At 40.7% G+C, this 24,798-nt stretch overlaps 1 protein-coding gene across 1 annotated transcript in view; it reads right to left on the bottom strand.

Annotated features, from left to right (window-relative positions):
• Positions 1-63: 63 nt before the first annotated feature.
• Positions 64-24,798, bottom strand: part of strip2 (striatin interacting protein 2) — a gene marked incomplete in the record, with an annotated part of 26,171 nt that continues 1,436 nt past the window's right edge. The window contains 20 exon segments of the mRNA XM_034234260.1: positions 64-2,602; positions 4,418-4,622; positions 5,005-5,109; positions 5,200-5,266; positions 7,282-7,382; positions 8,519-8,645; positions 9,264-9,361; positions 9,720-9,794; positions 9,921-9,992; positions 12,120-12,183; positions 12,260-12,325; positions 13,693-13,925; positions 16,885-16,935; positions 17,900-17,968; positions 17,970-18,089; positions 18,598-18,725; positions 18,985-19,091; positions 19,722-19,790; positions 21,203-21,323; positions 21,648-21,782. Of these exon segments, the coding sequence (XP_034090151.1) occupies positions 2,352-2,602; positions 4,418-4,622; positions 5,005-5,109; positions 5,200-5,266; positions 7,282-7,382; positions 8,519-8,645; positions 9,264-9,361; positions 9,720-9,794; positions 9,921-9,992; positions 12,120-12,183; positions 12,260-12,325; positions 13,693-13,925; positions 16,885-16,935; positions 17,900-17,968; positions 17,970-18,089; positions 18,598-18,725; positions 18,985-19,091; positions 19,722-19,790; positions 21,203-21,323; positions 21,648-21,782 (2,264 nt within the window).

The raw sequence follows: 24,798 nt of genomic DNA on the forward strand, positions 1-24,798 counted from the left end.
CTGTGTTGTGTGTACAAGCTGCACAGCTCCATCAGCCAATAAAAACTCACTTCACCAAACAACTCTTCAACATTATTTAATAAGCAACTCTCATAGTGTACTTTGTCATTCTATTAAATAATGCCTCTATGAATCTGTAATTGCACATACCCCAGAACAGATCCAGTATTTATTTTTTTCAAGACTATAAAGATATGGAAATGTGTGTAACAAAAAAAAACCATAGATACTATAGTAACACCCATACAATGCGTAACACCCCTGGTAAAATACAGTACCAGATACAAGAAACAATTACTTTCATTGATTGTAGAAAAAAAACATTTTTTTGTATTGTAAACCTTCAGTGGTTGAGTGAAGGAAACAAATATAATCATGGAGGCAACGACGATGAAATAAAAAATAGAAAATGGCACTGAAATTTGGCACAAGATACAAAAAAATACATCCCAACATGAAATGTCGCTGACATGAATACAAACTCACGATGAGTTATTGTGTAGTACATCCTGTGCAGTATATGTTTAGTGCTTCAGGTGTATTTTCATATACGAATGTGATGATCAAAGTGTCTTCATCACTATATGTCATGAGCTAGATGATGGCAAGGAAGCTTAAAAACTTTTGCAATATATTATCTCCATAAACCTGAGAATCTATTTAGTACACAATAATATTTTTATACGAGAAGAAACAAGTACACTTTTCTAATTGTGTTGGAAACATCATTAGACAACAAAAAAGAAGCCATTCCACAAATTTAAATGTGACCAGGTACAAAACAGTGGCCATGCACATCGACAAAATTATTGTTCTATACAGAGCTAATAAATGACTGCTCTTCAATCTGAACCGAGTGTGAGTGACATGAAAGAAAGGCGACCATGCTTTTTTTGTTTTCTGTGCTTCAGTTTTTCAGAATCTATTCAGAGCTCCGAACTCTGGAGCCCTGCTTTAGGTAGTTGGACGTGAGCGACATATACAGTGTAGACGAATAAGAAAAAACAGCACCATTATTGTGTCAGCTGTGTTCTTCTAAGCAAAGGGTGGCAACGTGCTCACCAAGGCCACCACCAAGGAGGACTGTGGGTAATTGTGCTGTTGTTCAGAGGGGGGTGGAGTCACGATTGTTGGTTATTCTGATCATTAATGAGGTTTGGTTAGCTTAGCATGGTTCCATATAAAAACTCAGGGAAGTGGCTTTTTCCCCATACTCAGAAATTACCCTTTACAGGTGACACACAATGTGAGATCTCAAATTTATCAGAATAATATTTTTGGATTTTAAAAAGACAAAACTACTTCAAAAAGGTGACGTTTTTGGGGCAAATGTGCATCTTGTAAACCAATCCAGTGCACAAAACACCCCTGTTATTTCTATGGGACCATATCCATTCTTAGGTTTGATATGTGAAATCTTGGATGACATCAGTGAGTATAGATTTGTGATTTCTCGATTTTGAAGTCCCTATTAGATTTCTGGAATATTAACGATTATATACAAGTTTCTATTTTTAAAAATATATCAGATTCCTGCAGAAAATGTATATTCGGTTTCCAACTTCTTCCTATTTTCATGTACTGTTTTTTTCTTTCTTCACCTACATCATTTTTACATTCACAAACAAACCCATACACTAACAGCTGGTATATTTCTGACATATTATGTAAAATCACTATGCCATCGGTGGAGATAGATCCCACTTCTACGTTTTAACCATGAAAATCCCCCTGTGGTTTTTCTTCCAAAAAGGCCCTTTTTTTCTAGAAAATGCTTAAGAAAAATCCATCAACTACACCCAGATACTTACAGTAGGCTTTGTGTAAAAAATAATAAAAAAAACGACGGATTATAAATCACCTTAATTAACTCACAAAAGTAAATAGGAAACAATCGTCAAAAAAGCACCAACGTTTTAAAAAGGGGGACATATAAATTGACAAAGTGGTGACATAATTTGTTCAGGGGGGGGCAGTATAAGTGGCCGTCTCCTGCTACGTCTTATTAGCTGCTACCTCTGTTCTTGCCTGTCCGTGTGTGTTCACAGTAGTCATAGGCACATGTTAACATCGAGTGTGTGTCTGTTTGGCTCCATTCGTTCGTCAAATTTCCCTTCATCTTCCATTTTTCTCTCAACCCTGCATAGCCTGTGTGATGGCTTCTCCATTTCTAGCTTCTCCATCTCTAGATTCTTCCCCCTCCCCCATTCCTCCATCACTCATGTGAAGTAGAACCCCCATCCCTGCTCCTTCCTCCTTCTACTTCCAGTTTTGCAATAAGGAAACACCCTAAAACACCTCCAATAGGCTTCACCTCTCTCTACACCCCGCCCCCCGCTCCCTGCCCTCCATCATGGATTCTGCAGCAGCCCCTCCCACTGGATGGGCTGTGAGAAGACCTCCCTCTCCAGCCACATCTCGTAGCTGTAGTGGAAGTCCTCGGGCAGCTCCACCCTCTGGCCCAGCACGCTTTGCAGGCAGTTGTCCACGGGCGCAAACTCCCAGTTCTTGTTCTTGTCGTAGCGGCGGCTGTTGAACTTCTCGATGCTCTCCCGCAGCGCGCACTCCTCCGCCTGGAAGTCCCAGGGACGAGCGTCGATATCTGGGGAGGAAGAAAGAGAAGGGGCATTTTTAATCAGTGGTGTAAAGTAACTAAGTAGATTTTGCTCAAGTATTGTACTCAAACACTTTTGAGGTACTTGAGGGTGTCAATTTGTGGCTCCTCTGTACTCCTACCCCATTACAATTCAGAGGTAAATTGTGTACTTTAACTCCGCTACATGTATTTAGTTACTTTGCAGATGTAGTGAAATAGAATCAACACTTAAATAAGACTTTAGTTACACCTGGAGTATATTTACAAGCTACCCTGCAGTATAAAAAGTCATTAAAACTAGCTACATCTTTAATAACACTTTAATGCATCAATAATTATAAAACATATAATATGTATTATTCTGAAATGGGCCAATCTGCATATGCATACTTTTGGTACTTTAAGTATATTTTTATGCAAATACTTTTCTACTTTTACTTGAGTAACATTTTGAACGCAGGACTTTTTCTTGTAACAGAGTATTCCTACTTCTACTTTAATTAAGTAACAGATCTGAGTACTTCTTCCATCTCTGTATTTAATTAATGTTTAAATCTTCACGTTTTCACCTCAAATCTATCCTTTTCCTCACCTCTTTGCCTCCCCTATTCTAATAATAATAATAATAATAATACATTTTATTTGTAGGCGCCTTTCATGACACCCAAGGACGCCGTACAATTTGTTATAAAAAGAAAGAAAACGCTAATAGTCAACAGAACATGATAAAAACACAAACAGGAAATCATGGAGGAGACAGTCAAGTGGACACAAATGAAACATATAATGGGGAGCACTACAGTGAGTAGGCAGATTTGAACAGGTGGGTTTTTAATTGGGATTTGAATATGGTGATTGTGTCTGACTGTCAGATGTGCGGGGGGAGGGAGTTCCAGAGTCTGGGAGCAGTGCAGCTAAACGCCCGAGCACCCATGTTGACGAGGCGTGGGGTGGGGACGGTCAGCAGACCAGCAGAGGAGGAGCGGAGGGAGCGAGAGGGGGTGTACTCTTGAAGAAGGTCAGCCAGATAGGGGGGGGGGCAGATTATGTGGGGCTTTGTAAGTGAGCAGTAGGTTTTTGAAGTTGATACAGGATTGAACGGGCAGCCAGTGGAGTTGGATGAGGATGGGGGTGATGTATTCTCTCCATGTTTTGCCTTCTATCCACCCTCTCTCTACACACTAACGCTGACAGATCACTTGCACTCTCACGAGGGACGGTGACCCTGAAAAAGTCCTTCTTTTCTCTGTTGCTATGGCAACATAATCCAGGCTGTTCGCCAATGGCTGCAGGAGCATTGCATTTCACACACGCATGGTACATACATCCATACAGACGGGTACTTAAACACACGACACCACTACCACTAGTAAGGAAATAGGAATATGTACTGGTATTAAATATGGGGTTTACAGCGCTTCGGGTAAATGTGTTCTTTATACTGCAGTCTGTGTTTTATTATCAGTTATGTGTGACGGTAAAGGAGGGCTGGTGGGAATAATTATCTTCAAGCTTGTTTTATTTATCAAAACCTCAAGAGAGGCCAACTGGGTTCAAGAGAATAAATAAATTAAATCTGCACTTGATTAATTATGGATGATGTAATAAGCTTTGCACCATCAATTATGAATTAGGGCTGTAACAAAGAAGAGCATTGCGTCTGCTTTTTTAAGAAAAGGTTGATGAAAATATAGGGGGAATATGGTTAATAACACCCTCCCACTAAACTACATTTCTTGCAATGTGATCCCTCATATATTCAAATTGGTTCTTTATTTAATCTTAAAGTGAAATACTTTATGACTGGCTGTGGCTATTTACCGTTCCCGTAGGCCCAGTCGTCGTTGAGCCTGTGGCGGACCTTCTGATAAATGGCCGACATGGTCTTCATGTTGCTCTTCCTCCACTGGCGGCCCAGGTACTTGGTCTGGATCTTCAGCAGCTTGAGGACGTAGAGCTGCATCATGGCCTGCTTCACCTTCAGAGCTCTCTTCAGGATGGGGGCCGACTTGAACACCACCAGCATCTGAGAAGGGAAACAGTGAGGAACATGAGGGAGCTGATTTGGAGGCATACTGTGAACACAATGCCCACCCAGGCATGAAGACCTTTTTTGTGTAACACATCAAAATAAAATGTACACAGATTGGGTGTTCTGCACTTTTAGGATTCCTATTATTCAATGGATTGTATTTTACCTTATATTTATCTAATTTGATATCTATTGTTTCCCTTACTACAGTATACAGAACTTTGTGCTGCATTTATGTTATGCAAAGTACTTCTAACTTACTAATAATTCTAAATGTAACACAATATGATTCATTAGACTCATTAGGATGGGTTTATTTAGGCAGTAGAGATTCCCACCCTGGGGCGGCAGTATGAGGTTTTGCAGAATTCCTCACCATCGTCCTGGAGTGTTTCCACTTGGTCAGCTTGTTTAATATTCTCAGCAGATTGATGCATGAAAACAGGTTCCTCCAGCAGAACTGGTTGCTGTCTCCTGCTTCCTGAAACACACACACACACACACACACACACACCCCATTACTACATGACCTGCATCCAGTGAGGAACAATCAGCTGTCCCGCTGACTCACCAGGCTCTCAGCAGTGAGCTCAGGCATCTCATGGACCACACAGTTAGGGAAGTCCAGCACACATATGCTGCAAAGAAAAAAAAGACTCGTCACTTTTCAAATCTACCTACCAAATATACTGTACCTAAATCTGTCAAGCCTTCTAAATTGTAAATGGACTCGATTATATAGCGCTTTTCCAGTCTTTAAGCGCTTTGACATAAACAAGTCATCATTCACCCATTCACAAAAAGGCTGGGGCTGCCATGCGAGGTGCACCTGCTCAAGGAATCTAACATAGGCCATGCCATCGGGAGAAATGTGGCTTTAATTTCCTTGCCCAAGGATACATCAACATTGACTACAGTGGCTGGGATCTAACCCCCAACCTTATGCTGTTAGACCAGTGGTTCTCAAACTTTTTTCAATAATGTACCCCCTTTGAAAAAAAGAATTCAGCCAAGTACCCCCTGTTCAGCGTAAAAACTATTTGTTAGGGACAAAATGCCTATACAAAGAGCTACAGTACAGCGCTGCACCATCAGTGTCTGATTTATTAAAAGAACAACATTGTAACTGAGAAACACTTAAAATGCTACATTTCAAATGTTTACAATCCATCACTAAATTCATGGCAAACCAATTTTAACATCATGCAATAACACTAAGACGACATAAGTTGCATTGAACTGATCTTTTTAATAAGTTGTACAATGTAGTGAGAAACATGTGGCTGTGCTTCACTGAGGATCTTTGTCATTCTCAGGGAGGCAAACTGCAGTTATTACACTTCGCGTTTTGAAATGTGTGTAACTCTGTTCATATAAAACCCACACTGCTCAAACTTCCTTACTTTTCCTAAAATTGGTTTATTCATTTTTTTTTTAGGGCGTGGGGAATGAAGAGAGAAAAATATATATGAGCATTTTATGAGCATGGGATTTTGACCCCTCATATAAACATATGCATAATGCTGCGCTATACTTTGCGGCCACACGCCGTTGCCAAGCAACGCTTATTGTTTAGGTCCTTTGATAAGCAGGCAGTCATATCATTATCTAGAACTAGCTAGATCTGATAGATTTGGACATAAATGCGAGTGAAGTCTAACCGGACTCGAGAGAGAGATCAATGCATTACTTATGTTTTTTCCATTAACATAAAATAAATCTCACGTACCCCCTGCAGTACTCCAACGTACCCCTAGGGGTCCGCGTACCCCATTTGAGAACCACTGTGTTAGACGACCACACGACCTCACAGCTAGTTGGCCTTGACTCTGGTTCTTTCCCTCCCGAGTACAAGACTCCTGACACCTATTTTGACGCTTATGCTGCATTCAATTGGTGTTGGCATAATCGTAAGAATCTAATCCCTAATAAATTCACATGAATGATTCTCCAAGTTGGAATATGACCTAGGAAAGTCCCTTACAATGTTTGTACACGACTTTGCGATTTGACGTCATATTATGCAGAAACATGGCGAACAAAAGTACATTTGTGTTGTGTATGAGTGACCTAGATACGTTATAAAATGGTTACATATTTGTTTATTCACCCTGATTGACACGTCGGAAAAGGAAATATGTGAGTGAAGTTGGAGAATTTAGTTGAGAAGCAAAAACGTCTGGGACCAAATCACCTCATTGCAAATGTCACGCAAATACTGGAAAAGAATGCATTACATTATAAAAATACAACATCTTCTTTGTAGCGTCCATGTTGTTTCCACATTATTCCTTAAAGTAAACCTGTCAGAAGAACAATTTCTCAAATCAGGAAATGGGATCTTTGGATATGCACTTCAATGCACCATTGAGGTTTTTCTCTTGAACACCTTCATTTCCTGTCATTGTGTTGCTGCTGTGATGCCATCTGTGCCACCTTCAGGACACCTGCTGGTTCCACACCAGGTTGGTTCTTAAACAAAACCCTGGTGCAGCACATATTTAAAGGAACAGTAGAAATACTAAAATGGTAGCCGTTTCTTACATAAATACTGGAAATGGAGGCACAATTACATAATGTCCCTGCATCTGTAAGCAATAGGAGACATGCAGTGCTTTCTGTGAGGCGACAGAGTAAGAGAAAAGGATCCTACCTGTTTTTGGCACTGATATAGGACATGATGTTCTGGTTGAAGAACTTAAGAATGAGTGGGATACAGTTGGCAAACACCAGATGCTGGGAGACAATCTCGAACTGCGGGAACAGAGGAGGCGGCAGCGTTGAAGAGTTAGAGTCTGGGAGACAACAACAACTACAAATCTATTTGAATTGTTATATTATCCCTTAGGAAGAAATAACACCACAGAAATAAAGTTTTGCACTGCTTTTAAATGTTTGGGAATCATAAAGGACTTTTGAGATGAAGGACATCTGATAGATTATTTCATTGATTGGACAAACGCCAGAAGGGGAAATCCATATCTCAAGAAAGAATAGAAGACTGTAAAAATAATCCTGTAGCCGATAATCCTGCATCATTGATGAGTTTCCTGAGCGGGCAAAAGGTCAGGAATAAGGATTTCTATTCTTATGCAGAGGTTATACAAATCCTTCACCTCGTCCAAGACGCTTTATTTAGATTAAAAACTGCTGATGGGTCATATTTCCGTATTTCATCGACTGTGTTTTCTTAAAATGTGCTATATTTTACCTAGTTTTTCTGTAGATTGTTATGATGATCACATAAATGTTACAGTTCTCATCATAATACAGTGTTTGTGTCATATCTATACTCATTGATTTCTTCCCACTGCAGCTGCCTTCTACGTGCAATCTCCTTTTGTGGCAGAAGAGGGCGCTACAACTATAAGTGTGAGAAGGAATATCCCTTTCTAGCAACAGTGAATTGGATAAAGATGATTTTGGATTTAAAAGATGATATAAGCGCCTAAAATGGGGCCAAATAATCCTCTTTTAATGTCTTCATTGAGATGAACTGTGAGGCAGGAGGTCGTGAGATGTTGGGGGGGGTGGAGGTCTAAAGGTGGGGGTGCAGAGGATGATTAGAGGAGGAAAGCATTGGAAGACTTAATGGGATAATCAGGTGGAGGGTGGTGGAGGTAGCATGGGGGGAGGGGCAGGGGTATGTGTGTGTGCAGGGGGAAGGAGATGGAGAATAATGTAAAAGGAGAGAACGGTGGTAATGTAAGATGCCTGTAAGAGGGAGGGCTGGAGGTGTGTGTGTGTGTGTGTGTGTGTGTGTGTGTGTGTGTGTGTGTGTGTGTGTGTGTGTGTGTGTGTGTGTGTGTGTGTGTGTGTGTGTGTGTGTGTGTGTGTGTGTGTGTGTGTGTGTGTGTGTGTGTGTGTGTGTGTGTGTGTGTGTGTGAGACCTGGTAAATATGGTTGAGTTTGAAGTGTTTGAGGAGCAGCAGCAGCAGAGCAGAGATGGCCTTGACGATGATTTCCTTATGGCGGTTCACATCAATTCCCAGCTTCATGCTCTGAAGGACTGTGATACTGGAGGAGGAGACACGCACACACAAATTGTAAGGCTTCTAAGTCTCTAATAAAAACACATCTTTGTTCAGTGAAAGAAATATATAATGACACGGTAGGCTCTCCTTTGAAAGCTTACAGAAGTAAAACATACATACGTCAGGTGTGTCGCTGTTAGACAGGGTTGTGATTATTCTTCATTTGGACGATTTCTGTTCTGGTATTTATTTTACAATTAGCCCATATTGCAGACCCAAAACAAACCCTAAATAAATGTATTTCAATAGTATTTGTTTAGCCCAAAAATGGCAACAAAAAGTTAACTCCTGCAGATAAATAAAAAAAGGGATAAGGTCCAACGAGGCAGTTAAGATAAGATGTACTTTTTAATCCCAATTTGGGAAACATTTTGGTGGTGGTTTGTGACAAATTAGAAGAAATTCTCTCCATGTGTCCCTGAGTTGTTACGATTATGAGAATCAGACGGCGCAAGGGCATAAATAGTGTTCTGCTCGACAACAGCAGCTGTAAATATCGCTCAAATTCAACAACAAACCTGGTCTTTTATGTTCAACAGTCTTGTCCAAATGTGGCTCTAGATGTGTGAAAAAGATTTAGACGTGTTTGTTCAGTACTCACGGCATCTCCTCAGGCAGAACATCAGCCAAGATGTTTATGGAGTCCGTTTTGGCTTTGGAGGTTGGAGCTGCAGCCAGCAGCAGCTTCAGGAGGGCAATCTGACACGGGTAACAATAAAACATGTAACACCTTGACTGATATCTATATTTCGTTTTTTAACAGATACAATTGTGCTTTAAATGATATAAGATTGCTGCCATGAATACTTGACAATGACGTCATTCTCTGGCTACAGTACATGTGCATTTCTGAAAATATATCCAAAACTGTCATTTGATTATTTTCTCTTTTAGGGAGATAATGTACCACTTGAACATTGATCCGTTTGTTTAGAGTATATATAAAGGCTTTCTTTAAACCAAAACAACACATTTGGTAGCAAGACTGTGTGAAAAAGTGTAAAAAGGAGGTGTTAAGAGAGTGACGGTAAAATAACAACCATTGAGAGCCACTCACCACATACTGGGAGAGGTTAGGCAGCATGCCCAGATACAGCATCTCTGTTGGGGTCTCCTCCACCTCCTCCTCCCCCTGCACAACGCAACATACACACACACAGACTGATGCTTACAAACTGTATAGAAGAATAGAATAGATTAAATTAATTCCAGGGTCTTGATTGGAAATATCATAGTACCAAGAAGTGACATTACTGACCAGAGTCATCGGACACTGCTGCAGCTCGTCCTCCTTTTGGATCTGGACCTCTGCGATGGATACATATTTGTGCTGGAGGAGAAAACCATAGTTATAAAACATATATGTGTCTTTATTGTATTTTGTCTGGTCTTTTTCTGTCTTTTGTTTCATGTTTTATTTTGAAAGGTCTTCACCTCCTGTCTTGCCTGTTTCTGTCTGTATTGTGTTTTGTCTTGTCTAGATCTGTTTTTGGTTTTCTGTCTGCGTTGTGTCTTGTCTAGATCTGTTTTTGGTTTTCTGTCTGCGTTGTGTCTTGTCTAGATCTGTTTTTGGTTTTCTGTCTGCGTTGTGTCTTGTCTAGATGTGTCTTTGGTTTTCTGTCTGCGTTGTGTCTTGTCTAGATCTGTCTTTGGTTTTCTGTCTGCGTTGTGTCTTGTCTAGATCTGTTTTTGGTTTTCTGTCTGCGTTGTGTCTTGTCTAGATGTGTCTTTGGTTTTCTGTCTGCGTTGTGTCTTGTCTAGATGTGTCTTTGGTTTTCTGTCTGCGTTGTGTCTTGTCTAGATCTGTTTTTGGTTTTCTGTCTGCGTTGTGTCTTGTCTAGATGTGTCTTTGGTTTTCTGTCTGCGTTGTGTCTTGTCTAGATCTGTTTTTGGTTTTCTGTCTGCGTTGTGTCTTGTCTAGATGTGTCTTTGGTTTTCTGTCTGCGTTGTGTCTTGTCTAGATGTGTCTTTGGTTTTCTGTCTGCGTTGTGTCTTGTCTAGATCTGTTTTTGGTTTTCTGTCTGCGTTGTGTCTTGTCTAGATGTGTCTTTGGTTTTCTGTCTGCGTTGTGTCTTGTCTAGATGTGTCTTTGGTTTTCTGTCTGCGTTGTGTCTTGTCTAGATGTGTCTTTGGTTTTCTGTCTGCGTTGTGTCTTGTCTAGATCTGTTTTTGGTTTTCTGTCTGCGTTGTGTCTTGTCTAGATGTGTCTTTGGTTTTCTGTCTGCGTTGTGTCTTGTCTAGATCTGTTTTTGGTTTTCTGTCTGCGTTGTGTCTTGTCTAGATCTGTCTTTGGTTTTCTGTCTGCGTTGTGTTTTGTCTTTAGATCTGTCTGTGGTTCCCTGTCGTTAGTTTCCCTGGTGTGTCTTATTACCCGATTGTGTGCACCAGGTGTCCCTGTGTTTTCTCCTCCCTCCTCACCTGTGTCTTGTTTGTATAATTAGTCTTGTGTGTATTTAAGTTCTGGTTTTTCTGTCTGTCTCTGTCGGTTCGTCTTGTGTTATGACTTGGTCTTCGGTGAGTGTTCTGTTCTGTCTTCGTTTATAGTTTAGCCTTGAAATAAAGGAGTTATTTTTGACACTTTAATCTGCATTTGGGTCCTGCTTCCTACACACATCGTAACAATATGAATGTATATAAATGTTTCAGAAGAGGTGTTGACTATTGTTCATAATTATTGAAAAGAAGCAATTCTCCTAAGAGTACAAAAATGTAAACGTTACAAATATATATATATATTTTAAGGAGTTGAATCCAGTTTAAACCAATGCAGTCCTGATCCAAATATTTGTTGGTTTTAAGAATTTTAACCCCTTTACTATACCGAATTGTGTACCTTCACATCGACTTTTATGGAAAATAAAACCCCAAAAAATGTGAATCTGAATTATGTTCATTTAGTGCTGGGGATGTTTCTTTAAGACTTTACTAGGTATATGATTATCTACATTAATTTAATCCATTTGTATATGTTTGGGTGCAGGATGATTTTCTCCATAGGGCACATATGAAAGTATTTTCATCTGGTGGAAAATTATAAATATGACAATGTTGCTATAGATTAAAAGTCTGATATTATTTCCTGCTGTAATGGAAGTTCGATCACTAATATTGGGCTGCAGTGAGGGACATTTTGTCCTCAAGAGTCTGAGTGTATTTATTTTGGAAACACTCTTTATGATACACTCTTAAACTTGCCAAAAAGCCAAGGTCTCTAGTGAGACACAAGTGTTAATTAGCACTTCTAACTGGCACCCAGAGAGGCATTCCTCTTTGTAAATACACATCCAGTTTGCTTAAACACTAAGTACTGATTTTGAAGTGTGATCTCAATGACGGGGGGTTCAGCAGAAATAGAGTATTGATTAACAAACACTTTGAGTAAAGGAGGAAAAGAAGAAGGAGATTTGGTAATGGGCCTCAGTGTATTAGCGATGTCTTAGAGGCGGATAATTCTCACCTGTTTAAGGGTCTTCACGCTCTCATGGATGGGTCTGGGAAGGCCCACCAGGGTGTCTGTGTCGCTGCAAAATAACACACAGTTACACCAGAACCTGAAGAAGGCACCGTATGTGATATTGTCTCAAATTAAATACCTACTTCCCCAGAGTGAAACCGATAAACTTGTTACGGCTGGTCTCCAGGAAGTGCTCGATGTCTTTCTCCCTGTTCACACACACACAGACAGATTTTGAGAAATTAAACAGCCATTTTTCAAGTGAGCAGTCAGAAGCACCCACACAAACATGAAGAAGAGCAACATTACGCTTTCTAAAATCTCATCAGTCACACTCTGAGAGCCTCTTTCGGATCAGACCTTCATCAGCCCTGTATGTTGCAGCCATCACTTCTGCTTAAGGTTCACTGAGCAAAAGACAGATATAGGTTTTGTGATAATGAACGGCTGATAAATGGACTGCTATAAATGATTTGTGTCCTCTCTCTGATGCATTATTCATGTCGCAGAGCAGAGGTGGCACCCTGCGAGGACACCACACGACCCTGTGAGGAACACACAGATGGAGAGCGTATTGCGAGGAGAGTAAACTGAGAGATTTAACGTTCAAATGGTGGCACAGAACCAAGATGGGAGACTGAGAACAGCTGCCAGCCGAATGGTGTAAAGTCCTGGCTGTGAGTGAGAGGTTTTCTCCACTCTATACTGGTCAGAATGGCAGAAGGCCAACCTATATGTTTTATTCAGTGGCATAAGAGCTATGTGTTTTTAAACTAATAAACAAATCTGGCGAGGATCATTTTTGGCAGCTACAGTAATGGATCTGTGTATTTATCATACAAAGGTCTTACTTATGCAGTTTGTAATGCCTGTTAACACTTCCTATCTGGCTTGGCATTTAATAAGTCATGTAAACTGAAGTAAGGCTGTAAGGGGGTATTTATAAGAACTATTTAAACTTCAGGAAGAGGCGACAGCTTTTATTGTTAATTTATTGTTTTTGTAGGCGTTTACTTTTTTATTTCCCTCTCATTTGTTTTTCCATCTTCTGCTTTCCCTGCTGGGGTAGACTGATGTCTGAGCAATAACACAAACATAAATACATTATGTTTCCCCATATGAACAGTGTTCTCCCAATGGATCCTGGGGTTGTTCAGGATGGGCTAAGGGGAAAGGGAATTAACTTCCTTCCCACGGCCCAGGGGGCCAAGTGTTTCCGCTGCCTTATGCTAAAAAAACAAATTTGGGAAAATAAGGCAAATACAGAGAACTGACATTTTTTGGACCAAGGGATTTCATTATCCATCCCAGGCAGAAAAACTCTTATTGGCTGTTTTCTCAGGCTGTTTTCTCAGGCTTATATGTATGTCATCCTCTCTATCTCCCCTTTTTAACACTGTCACTCTCAAATAAAGGCTAATCTGGTCATTAAAAAAGAAGGGTAAAACACGCCCCAATGTGATTCCTCTACACTTGCATACACACTAACAAGAACCCTTCAAAGTAGACTATTGACCCTTGCTAACACACACATCTCACAACATAAGATAAAAAAAGGAATGAAGACTGCATTAACCTGACTTTAGGGGCCCAGGGGAGGCCTTTGGGTAAGTTGACCTTCTCTGTGGGGGGTCTGAGGGGAGGTGGTGGAGGCGGGGGCTGGATGATGACATCACGGTCCAAGGGATCCACCTCTCCCTCGATGCCGCTGTCCGTGTCCTCGGGGTCCTCCTCCTCGTCCCGGGCGTCATCGTTCTTAAAGGGGTCCCGCTCGTTGTACGTGTCCAGGCTGTCCTGCTTCACCAGGGGCTGAGAGAGAGAAGAGAGGCCGTCACATGTCAAGAGCCACATGACCTTTCAACACACGGCGGAGTATTAAGCTCATCCTTCATATGAAATCTAGTGAATTCTAGCTGTAAAATAGCAAAAAACTTAGAAATTACCCAAATCCACCACATGAACTGAATCAGCCCCTCAACAAGCAGGATCATGCTGTGCAGCCAAACATTGTTCGAACCCCCTTTAGTTCCAAAATACTAAATATGTTACAAATAATAAGGAAATATGTACAAAATGATGTATAACACAGTTTTTAGATAACTTATTTAACTCATCATATAGCTTAATTTAAGAGTTAGGACAATCACATAACTGTGTGATACTGTAAAATAAAATCCTTTTAACAAGTTAAAAAAATAGGGCTTATTTTTACTATCCTGAATCGAAAGTACTGTACAGGAAACTATTTTTTATTTGACCTTATCAAAAAAAGGACAGACGACTGATTTAATATTGAGTTATAGCCATTGTTTATATGTAGTTGACATAAAAACTACTATTCATCCATTAAATATCATGCTACTAGCAGGCGACGATTAGCTTAGCAACAACAGCTAGGCTGGCTCTGCCCAAAGGTACCCAAAGCAAACGCAAGCAAAATGTCACATTAAACTTACCGCACATCTGCATTTCAAAACATACAGACAAAAATGCAAGCATGGCCCAATAAGGCTTAGATTTGTATTAAACTCTTTACTAGAAACAAACCCAAGTCCGTGCGAAACATACATTCCCACACACAGTACTGCAGTTTTCACAATTTCTCCAATGAATGACTGTGGTAAAATTGCAAGCATCAGGCATGAGTCAGCGTTTCTGGACATTAGTTGAGCTTGTGCAGTCGATGCATGGTGCGCTGGTGGCAGTGCTAACGCTGGACTAAGTGAGGAGTATAGTGAGAATATGGTGGGGAGAGAGGGAGGGAGGAGGAGGTGTTGTGAGCCATTCTCTATGGAGCAGCCATTCTGTGCTATGTGGGAGGTAAAGCTACGTTTTCCATCAGGGTTAGGGGACAACCGCTTTCAATGACATCCACGTGAGAGAGAGGTCAACTGAAAGAGAGAGTATGTCCATGATGATCTCAATTCTATGGTAGCAGAAGGGGGGAAACGTGTTACAACAACCCAAAATACACCCATTAGGAGAAACGCGCTGCACTTACAAAAACGATGCTAAATAAAATATCACAAATGTGTCAAAACATTTAACTTTTAATAAACGTTGTGCTTGTTCGTCAAGTTGGTGACGATGTTATTTCATTTGCAAGTGTTTTGGCACATTTGTGTTTTTTTATTTGCATTGTTTTTTAAACTGCAACGCATTTCTCCTAATGGAAATGTTTTAGGCCGTTGCTACGCATTTGCACCTGTCGGCCACCGTACAATTCACCTCCTCAATGAATGCATATCAAGGACATTGACCCCTAGTCCAGAACCTTCAGTGCAAGGTGATTTTTGCAGCCAAACCTGGTAGCAATGTGATGAGAACTACAAGGGAGATGCTACTACAGTCGATGTCTGAAGTGACTTTTACGGGACAGTGGATAGTGACCGCTCCAGCGCCAATGACAACAGCCAGCAAGTCAGCCCTGTCTCTAAATCCCACCCCCGTACTGAGCAGGCCACAGTGGAGGAAAAGAAGGGAGACAGAAGAGGAGAGTAAAAGAGGGGGCAGGGTGAGATAGGACAAGTAAGGAGAAGGATGTAAATGGTGGAATAAGCATGGGAAGGGAGAGGGAAAAGGACAGTAGGAAGACAGGAAGGACGTTTTAAAATGTTTTCAGCCCATTAAATGGCCGTTATCAGTAGTAATCCCTACTAATGCTTCATCCTGTGTAAACTGTACCTGGTAAGTTTAAGGAAAATATCTTGGTTTGGGTTCAATTAAGTATGTTTATTGTGTAACTTTAATAGCGTACATTTGTTGAGTGGGTTATGTATTTCAGACTAGCTATGTTTGTTCATAACGTTGAATTATTTTAATTTATACACTGAAGATGATTGCACTTACAAAACTTTAATTAAAATAGGTAATCTTGCTGTCTTTGTTTTTTCCCACAAGACACAAACGCCTCTCTCCTGGGTTAAAGTCCTGTGTATGATTACCTATGAATGTACGTGAAGTCCAAGTCATTTGTATTGACTGATAACATTTGAAGCGGGTAGGAAGGAAGGAAAAGCAGGATAAAAGGGATGAAATAAGGCATATATGAAGTAGTTAATAATGAAGGCCTAAGAAGGATGGAATGAAAAGGAAGGAAGGAAAATTAGGAGGCACGTGGAGGATATAGGCATGTATGGAGGAGAAATTAAAACATAAGCATTCAAGTAGGAAAAGCTGAATAAAATGGATAAAAATAATTTAAATAAAATAATTATTAAAGTGAAAGCAAATGGGAAGCTAACATGCAGATGGTGACAATTAAATTAAAGGAACAGTTTGACATTTTGTCCACAATGTGGCTATTCACTTTCAGTTGAATAACCACATTTCAGTTAGTAAAGAGGATTGATACCGATTTCGCTTCTCTTAACAGTGGCGTTGCCAGGCAACAAGCAAATATTTCAGGAAGTCACTGCCCCGTACAAGAACTTTTCTCAGCGCGCAACTTCCAGTAAAATCACCAAAATACAGTGTGTAATTCCCAAATGTCAAACTATCCCTTTAAGTATTGGAAAGAGGCAAAGGAGTAGGATTTCACCAAAAGCACTTGAAGCTAAACAGTTTTTGGTGCATCCCAATTGGATGAGGTTAAATGACAGGAGGAGAAGAGAAGAAAAGTCAAAGAAAGGAAAAGGAAAAGGAGAGGAGGGTAGAAAGCCGAGAGAGAGTAAAGAAGGTCGCAGGGATTTGGGAGAGGAGGAGTGCAAGTCCAGCTCAATGCAGAGAGAAAATGCAGAAGGAAAAGAGGGAATTTGTGGGTAGAGACCTGCTTCTTGGCAAAGGGACTGTCTCCTTCCAAGCTATCAACAAAGGCACTCTGTGGGGACACAAGGAAGAGGGGCAATGAGAAACCAGAGTGGAATTAAAGAGGAGAGCCTGTCCAGTCAAAGCCCAGCACCGAGAACATCTCCGGCTTACAGCAGAAACCGGTGATGACTCAGCAAAGTGTTAGAGTGAGGATTACAGAAGGAAGTCTATGGGATCACTTTGCTAGAAACAGATGAAGCTGTATTTCATGTTAGTGAATATATATTGTAGTCCTAAAAACTAGCTCTGTGGGTGGGTGTGTGTGTGTGTGTGTGTGTGTGTGTGTGTGTGTGTGTGTGTGTGTGTGTGTGTGTGTGTGTGTGTGTGTGTGTGTGTGTGTGTGTGTGTGTGTGTCAGGGTATATGCTGGAATCCTGAAGTCAAATGTAACACCTTTTAAGACCTTTTTTAAGACCCTTTCCATACATTTTAAGACCTCATCGCCACTTTGAGTTCTAACCGGTTACATTGGCGACACACTTTACCTCACATTGACTATATACAGTATTGATGGTCCTTCCTCATTATCTTCCAACCATTTGGACGCAGACTTGCATTTCCCCATAACGATGTTGTTTAACAACCGGCGTAAACGGACCTTCGCGCTATCAAGCAGTGAGCGTGCGATGTCCTGTTCAGATGACGTCAAATCCAACGGGATGCCATAAATAAACTACACAGAATCACACTATACACCTACGCAATGATTACATTCAGGCAGACTGTAGAATACAACCTCTTTGGACCATTTATATACTTATTGAAAACAAGCTACAAAATGTAACACCTTGGAAAATGCCGTAATACTTTTTAATAATTTTCGCTAAATTGATTTATCAACTTTTAATTCTTTTTAAGACCCCGCGGACACCCTGGTGTGTGTGTGTGTGTGTGTGTGTGTGTGTGTGTGTGTGTGTGTGTGTGTGTGTGTGTGTGTGTGTGTGTGTGTGTGTGTGTGTGTGTGTGTGTGTGTACCCTGCGGCTGCGACGGCCTCTCTTCTGCTGCTGCTGTTGTTCGATGAGCTCCATGGCAGAGGCGGGGGGGGGAGGCAGCTCTCATGGCCCTCACCACCTTGATGCTGTCCTCCGGCAGCGGGGCCAGGTTCAGACGCTCCCGGCCCCTCACCTTCATCCCCTGGAGCTCCTCGAAACCCCCCAAGGTGAACTGGAAGATAAGGATGGAGAGAGGAACACGGTCATTTACAAGAATAGGTTCAGGGAATCACAGAGTCAGGAGGAACTGATGCAGGTGGATGTATCTCCACTAGAATACACTTCATTCTGTAGATGATACTCAGAATGTTACATGGAAAGGTAAGGAATGGAAAGGATGTACAAAATATAGGTACTAGTTCTGTACTGAAAGTGATTCTTTTTGACATGCAGAGCTTGCATAGATAAGAGTTATTCATCCAATCGGATGGGACTCTTTATTGCACAGATTTTGACTTTTTTATTTAAAGATCCTTCTCAACCATCACTGGCAGCTAACTCCAATACCACCAATAGTATCATAATAATAATCATCATTTTAGTGTAGCTTAATACTGATCTGCAACCTTACAGATATATCAGGTTTAAACATAATGAATAAACGTGCAAAAAATAAAATATATATAATAATAGAATATGTGCATTATGTTTCAATGTTTGAAAGTTCATAATGTACTAACCAGTATTGTCTTCCAGAGCAGCAGTAGTACTTTCTTCATGGGGAAGTGTGGGGCGTTCATGCTGCAGAACTTGGTCACCATGGTGAAGAGGAGCAGGGCAAAGGGCTCTCCGTTGTACAAAGGTGAACCTGAGGGGTCAAAGGTGGATTTTAGATTGGATATTGGAAAGCATCTGTTAGGGGGCGGCGTTCTATTCTGTGCTGAAGATGCTCAAAGATAGACATGAAGCAGTTATTTCTTTCGATAAATAAACTTAGGAAGCCCTGAAGGAAAGAGTAATCTGTATTATACAGAAATGTATGCTAAATCAGATCAAAGGAATGTACATTTATGAAAGTAAAGATCTACTACTTCTTATATAGCTACATAACATCCACACACGCATACCTAGCTCATTCTTGAAGGCTTCTCTTGCTGCCCTCCACTCTGGTCTGTCATCCTCTGTTTGAACTCTAACAGTCTCCACCATAAGGTACATGATGCTCAGTAAGACTCTGCAAGGGAAAAAAACGAATTTCTTAGCTTGCGTGTATGTGTGCGTGTGTGTTAGACATTTCCCTGGTACGCAACACAATAAATAATGGTCCTAAAAGGTCTACAAGTACAAGAGGCATTAATATGGTGGAGGACGTAATGAGTAACAACAAAGAAGGACTAAATGCAATTTTCTTGTTCAAAGAGGGACAAGAGGAAATTATTTGTATTCTCTGCCAGGATAATACATCATCCATTCACAATTACCTGATGTAAGTCAGGCGGGGTTTTTGTGCATTAGGACGCTTTGTCCCCTCAACAAAGCCTCAAAATCACTGTAATGGCTTTCAGTTCCGTAGCAGCAATTAAGTGCAAATCCACTCCTGTAGCCTGTTATTATTTGTTAGCGTATGACTTGGTATGCAGCTGTGTGTGTGTGCAGAGGGGCTGCTCAGCCTACTTTGTTCAAAAATCAATTCCATTATGAAGAAGCCGAAAAGAAATGTCAGAGAATGAAGTATATAATAGAAAGAGCAAGAGGCATAACATTGAAGAATTGGAAGATATTCTTGTACTTATTGGCATTCCTTTTGTGTGAAGTGAGAGGAATGTGCAGTAGGCTGGGAGTCATGAACTTATATATTTCTTACCTGAGCTCCGTGCTGTCTGCAAGAGAGATGGCAGGCTTCCTCACTGCACTGCTGCACGCCTGGTTATTGCTGCACACACAAGTAAATACTGCATCATTTTAGTGGTCTATTTGAAAAATAGGTGTATAAGCAGCACCATGTGAGTGTTTGCTAGTTTGCTTACACTGCTTTGCCGTGCAGCATGCCAGACTGTGCATGATGCCTCAGAGCAGCTTATGTAACAACAAAGAAGCACAGGATCCCAAACTGAGGCTGACACCAGCAGCAACAAAACTGACTTGAAGGAGCCGCTACTGCAACGCGTCCTCCACGGAATATTTGAAGTGTGGATCACAGGCGGTGCGTTTGCTCTATTCCTATACAGTATCTATTTTCCTCTCTCTCAAAGCCTTTCTGTGTCTGTCTTCCTATCCTCATAAACCTTAAAAAGGAAGAAAGGGATGTGCTGAGGGACTAGGTCTTCTACTGCAGCGGGTAGCCCCGTTTAAGCGTCCTTAACCGTCCTCAAGCGGCCAGGCCAGTTTTTGGTGGCGTTTCCATATAGCCTAGTACCAGCTAGCGGGTACTTTTCCCCTCTTTTTCCGGCCTCATAAAATCGTGGTTCCCTCAGACCAGGGCCAGGGCTGAACTAGTGACGTCAACACTCTCGCCTGCTGATTGGTCAGAGAGAATCGTCACAAGATCGCGCGCGAGTTCATCCCTAGCGTCGCATATATATCTAGAAGCAAGCTTGCAGCATTTTTATAAACAGCATTTTGTAAACGGATGAGCTACAAAAATGGCTACGTCTAATAAGAAAAGCACACCGTGGTCGACCGAGGAGGTGACGACGTTCCTACATCTCATTGGGGATGATCAAATCGAGCGGGAGCTCGACGGAACAACTCGAAATGTGAACAAAAACAGAGCCGATCGCCCCGCCTACACTGCGTTGCTACCCCAGGTCCTAAACTGTAATGGAAATGCGCCACGGCCTCGGACGGCCAGCGAGGCAGCCCGAGGCCTGAGCGAGGACGCTTAGGGACGCTTAAACGGGGCTACCCCGTTGCAGTGGAAATGCGCCATAACACAGGAGGATACTGAGAGAATTTTGATCTTTTTCAGGGCTTGAACCTGTGATCTTTTGGTATCATGACAGCCCCCCTATGAAAGATTGTGGAAAAAAATGTTTTTCTTTTACCTGAGAATCATAATGGCAATTTGAAAGCCCACTCCTTCCTTTTTTTGCTGCAGGCCTTTGCCTAGTGTACATATATTTAAAATACATATTTTAACTTTTTTGCACCTCTGAAGGAAATCATCTGCCCTGCTTATTTTCCAGGAGCCAAAATCCTTTTGGATGGGAGCAAGCCTGTCATCTTATCAAGCAAATCCAAGCTCAAAAGGACATTCTAGCATGTGGCTTTGATATAATTTTTTTAATCTTAAAAACATATTCAACAACTCGTACATCCCGAGCATATTCGGCGTGTCTTACTCACTCTATCTCCATGCTAAGCAGCTCCAGCAGTGCTGTGAAGATTCCCATGTCGTAGAGCAGAAAAACATTGTGTCTGGACCAGTGGAGCACATCCACCTCGGTGTCACACTCATCAAACACTCCTGGGGTAAACAGTAAACAAGAGATGTTAGTTTATGTTTTCAATGTGCTTTTACTTTAATTGGAGAGGTTTGCAGCTCATTTATAAATCAAATGCATAACCCACTAGGCTAGGTCAAAGCTATAGATGTGTATCTATAGCCATACAATAACTGCTACAGCATGGTGACATTTTGACTTTGTCACAGTAGAAAGCACATTTTGTAAAAATAAACGTAAAGGTGGCTGAGTTTATTCTGGTATTGTGAATGCTGGCACATTGTCAAACTACTTTGTCTGATGTGGAAAATGAATAATGCCTGTTGTACAGTATTAGGCCCACGCACCCTGAGCCAAGTAGAGGATTGCCCTGGCCACTTTCAGCCTCTTATCTCTGTCCGTGACCTCCAGTGCATCCAGCAACCTCATTACATACGTCTTCTGCTCCTCCACCTTCAGCTCGATCCACCTCCTGCCTCGAGCTGCAGGAAGGACACATCAACACAAGGTTATTTACAGAAGCACCCTTTTCATATTATTTTCTTCTGCCTTATAGGAGAAAAACAGTGTCGTCTCTAGGCCACTATAATGTTTGTTGCATTTTTCCTTTATTAAAATGTGACAGCAGACAGACAGTAAAAATGAGGAAAAAGAGAGAAATATTTGATTTCCGGGCTGAGTAGCTAAATTGAAAAAAAGTTTAGATAAATTTAGCTTTAATGCTACGCCACTCAAACCGAATCACAAATGGAGTCATTAAGAGTTATAAAGTCAGAAATATGTCTCAACAATGTCTATAACAACAGCAACATTGACCTACAATTCACCAACATTAATAAACTATTACTTATTATTATACTCATTAGCTTAGCTTAGTTAGCATACTTGTTGTGAGCCTACTATAATCATGCGCTTACTGTAACATAACATTAGCTTACTTTACTTATCATACCACTGGCTCAACGTAGTCATGATGTGTTACATTTCTGTATTAGTTTACTTTTTTTTGCTTAGCGTTAGCCTACTGTAGTTATCATATTTGTTAGCTTACTAGAAAACGTTTTTAGCTTAGTGTGGTTACAATACCATTAGCTTAGACTTGTTAGCTAACTGTATTTTAGTTACCTTACTGCAGTTATTATTATACCATTGACTTACTATAGTTAACATACTTGTTAACTTACTGTAGAATCAGTGTATAACATTACTGTAAGTTAACAAACTCCATAGACTGTGAACAACAGTCAATTATATAATTGTTAACATACTGTATTGTAATACAATTAGCTTACTGTATCACTCATTACATTTCTGTCAGTCACATTCAAATGATCTTCTGGATTTAATACATAGTTGTATTGTGGTGTATATTGTATTGTTATTGATATCAAACTTGTTATGACACAGACAACTCTGCAGGCTAATTACAAATCTGTATGTTTTGCAAATTTAAGGATTCACAATTCAGCAATTTGGAGGATTGTCTCTTAATTTAGAAGTGTTCGTATGCTGCAGTTTTTCTCATTGGATTCCCTGTAGTGATTTCCCCATACTCTCAGCTGTCTGCATGTCATACCTCTCATCTATCCTGCTTTCCTTCCCCATGTCTCACATGTACATTTTTCCAACTCAGACTGCTCAGGACACAGGTTAAAATAATATCAGTCAAACTGTGGAATCTTGATCTATTCTAGATATTCACAGTAATCATTTTGTAAAGAGTGTGTCTGAATAAAGAGAAGAGAAGAAAAGTCAAAGAAAGGAAGCATAGAGAGCAGTAATCGTCTGAGTCTGTTTTTTTAATAAGGAGAAAATATTTACACAAAAAGGCTGCAGCTTAACCAAAACTACAGCAGCTGGAGAACTGCAAACCTTCTCTTGCAAGGATTCAAGATGGAAGCCTGTTTGTTTTGACATGGTATGTCTTCTAATCTTAGACTCTACATTTGATTAGGCAGACAGTATAGGCATTGTGCAGCGCAACATCAACATGATCTGTGGAGCTCAGTGCTTCTTCTACTTCTGACATGTGCTGTCTACTTAAATCAGGAGAACAAAAATGCTTTCTAATTTCACTGTCGGTTAAGAAACATCCTTTTCTTCCAAGATGAGCTTCAAATTAGACCTGTCGTGGTAATCACCGTATTTAGGTGAGTGGGATTTATGGGAAGTGGCAGGACACATTGATGAGCACATTGTCAGTGGTCCTGATATACACAGCAAGCAGAAAGTCACACAGGAGCACCACCCTTAGACAACACACTGAACACACAAACACACACCAATAGGCTAATGAGAAGGATGTAACGGAAAGAGGCGGCTCTGTGCTCTATCTCTGTAAAACAGCAGCTAGAGATGCTCTCATCTAATCCTGCTATTCATTACAGCTCAGTTTGGAGAGGAGGTGACAGATGAAGAGGATAAAGCTCGTCTTGATGCCAGAGACTTGAGACCTTTATAGCTTATTTGTGGTAGACAATATATCCTCAGCCCAAACATCTGTCTAGATTGCTGCCAAATAATTACAATAAATGATGGCTCTTTTTTTGAATATTTTACTTCAAATGAGATCAAGACAGTGTGATTCAAAATATCTTAAATCAAGCTGAAAAAGCTGCCTTGTTCTTGGTAACCACATATTCATCATCATCATCATATATGGGAATATTTATTCTTTGAACAGCTTGAAAGAGCCAAGCTTTAATGTGCCCGGTTACCCTCGCCTAACCCAGGTCGGCTTATACATACAAAAACACAGCAGCACATTGAAGAGCGAGTTTTGCACTTCAAAGGTGAGAAAATGGAGTGGAGTGGAGTTCAACACGACGTCACTTTAGTAGCTTTTTGAGTGAAGTTGGGAAATGCACCGGAGCATGAAAATGGACTCATGATTCATGTAAAATAACATTTCATTATGTTGTAGGTGGGACAAATGTACTTTGTAATGCGGCAAACCACTGCTATTTATTCATTTCCTATCAGCACACATTTTATCATGTGTGTACTGTGTCATTTGTTTAGTTTACCTTCAAAATCCTACAACTGTTATTAAACACTAAATGACTCCGTTCTGTTCTGTCAGTCATCGGCAGTCTGAGGAGCTATCAAGGTCTTTGTGAGAAACAACACGACTGGCTGTGGACTTGTGTGTGTTTGCCAAGCCTTCTCTGCTGTGCCATATCAGTGAGAGTATTTGTGACTGCAGATAGCTCAGTTTTTACTCTTTACATAAGCACTAAAGATTAGATTACAGGTCATTTAAAGGACGTGCAATCCATTTAATACGCACACTAGGGGTGTGAACGATTAATCAAATATTCGAAATTATTCAGGTATTCGAATATGAGAATTATGAGTTATGAATATTTGTATTGTAATTTTTTTTTTAAAGATTGGGTGGGGTGCCTAAGTTGATTACATATTATCAAATGGAATAATTCAATGTATACGACAGTGCCATAGCTAAGTGTGTTAGGTCTTTTAGTGTTCTCTCTCTCT

This window comes from Gymnodraco acuticeps, unplaced genomic scaffold (genome assembly GCF_902827175.1).
Source record: "Gymnodraco acuticeps unplaced genomic scaffold, fGymAcu1.1, whole genome shotgun sequence".
Lineage (NCBI taxonomy): Eukaryota > Metazoa > Chordata > Actinopteri > Perciformes > Bathydraconidae > Gymnodraco > Gymnodraco acuticeps.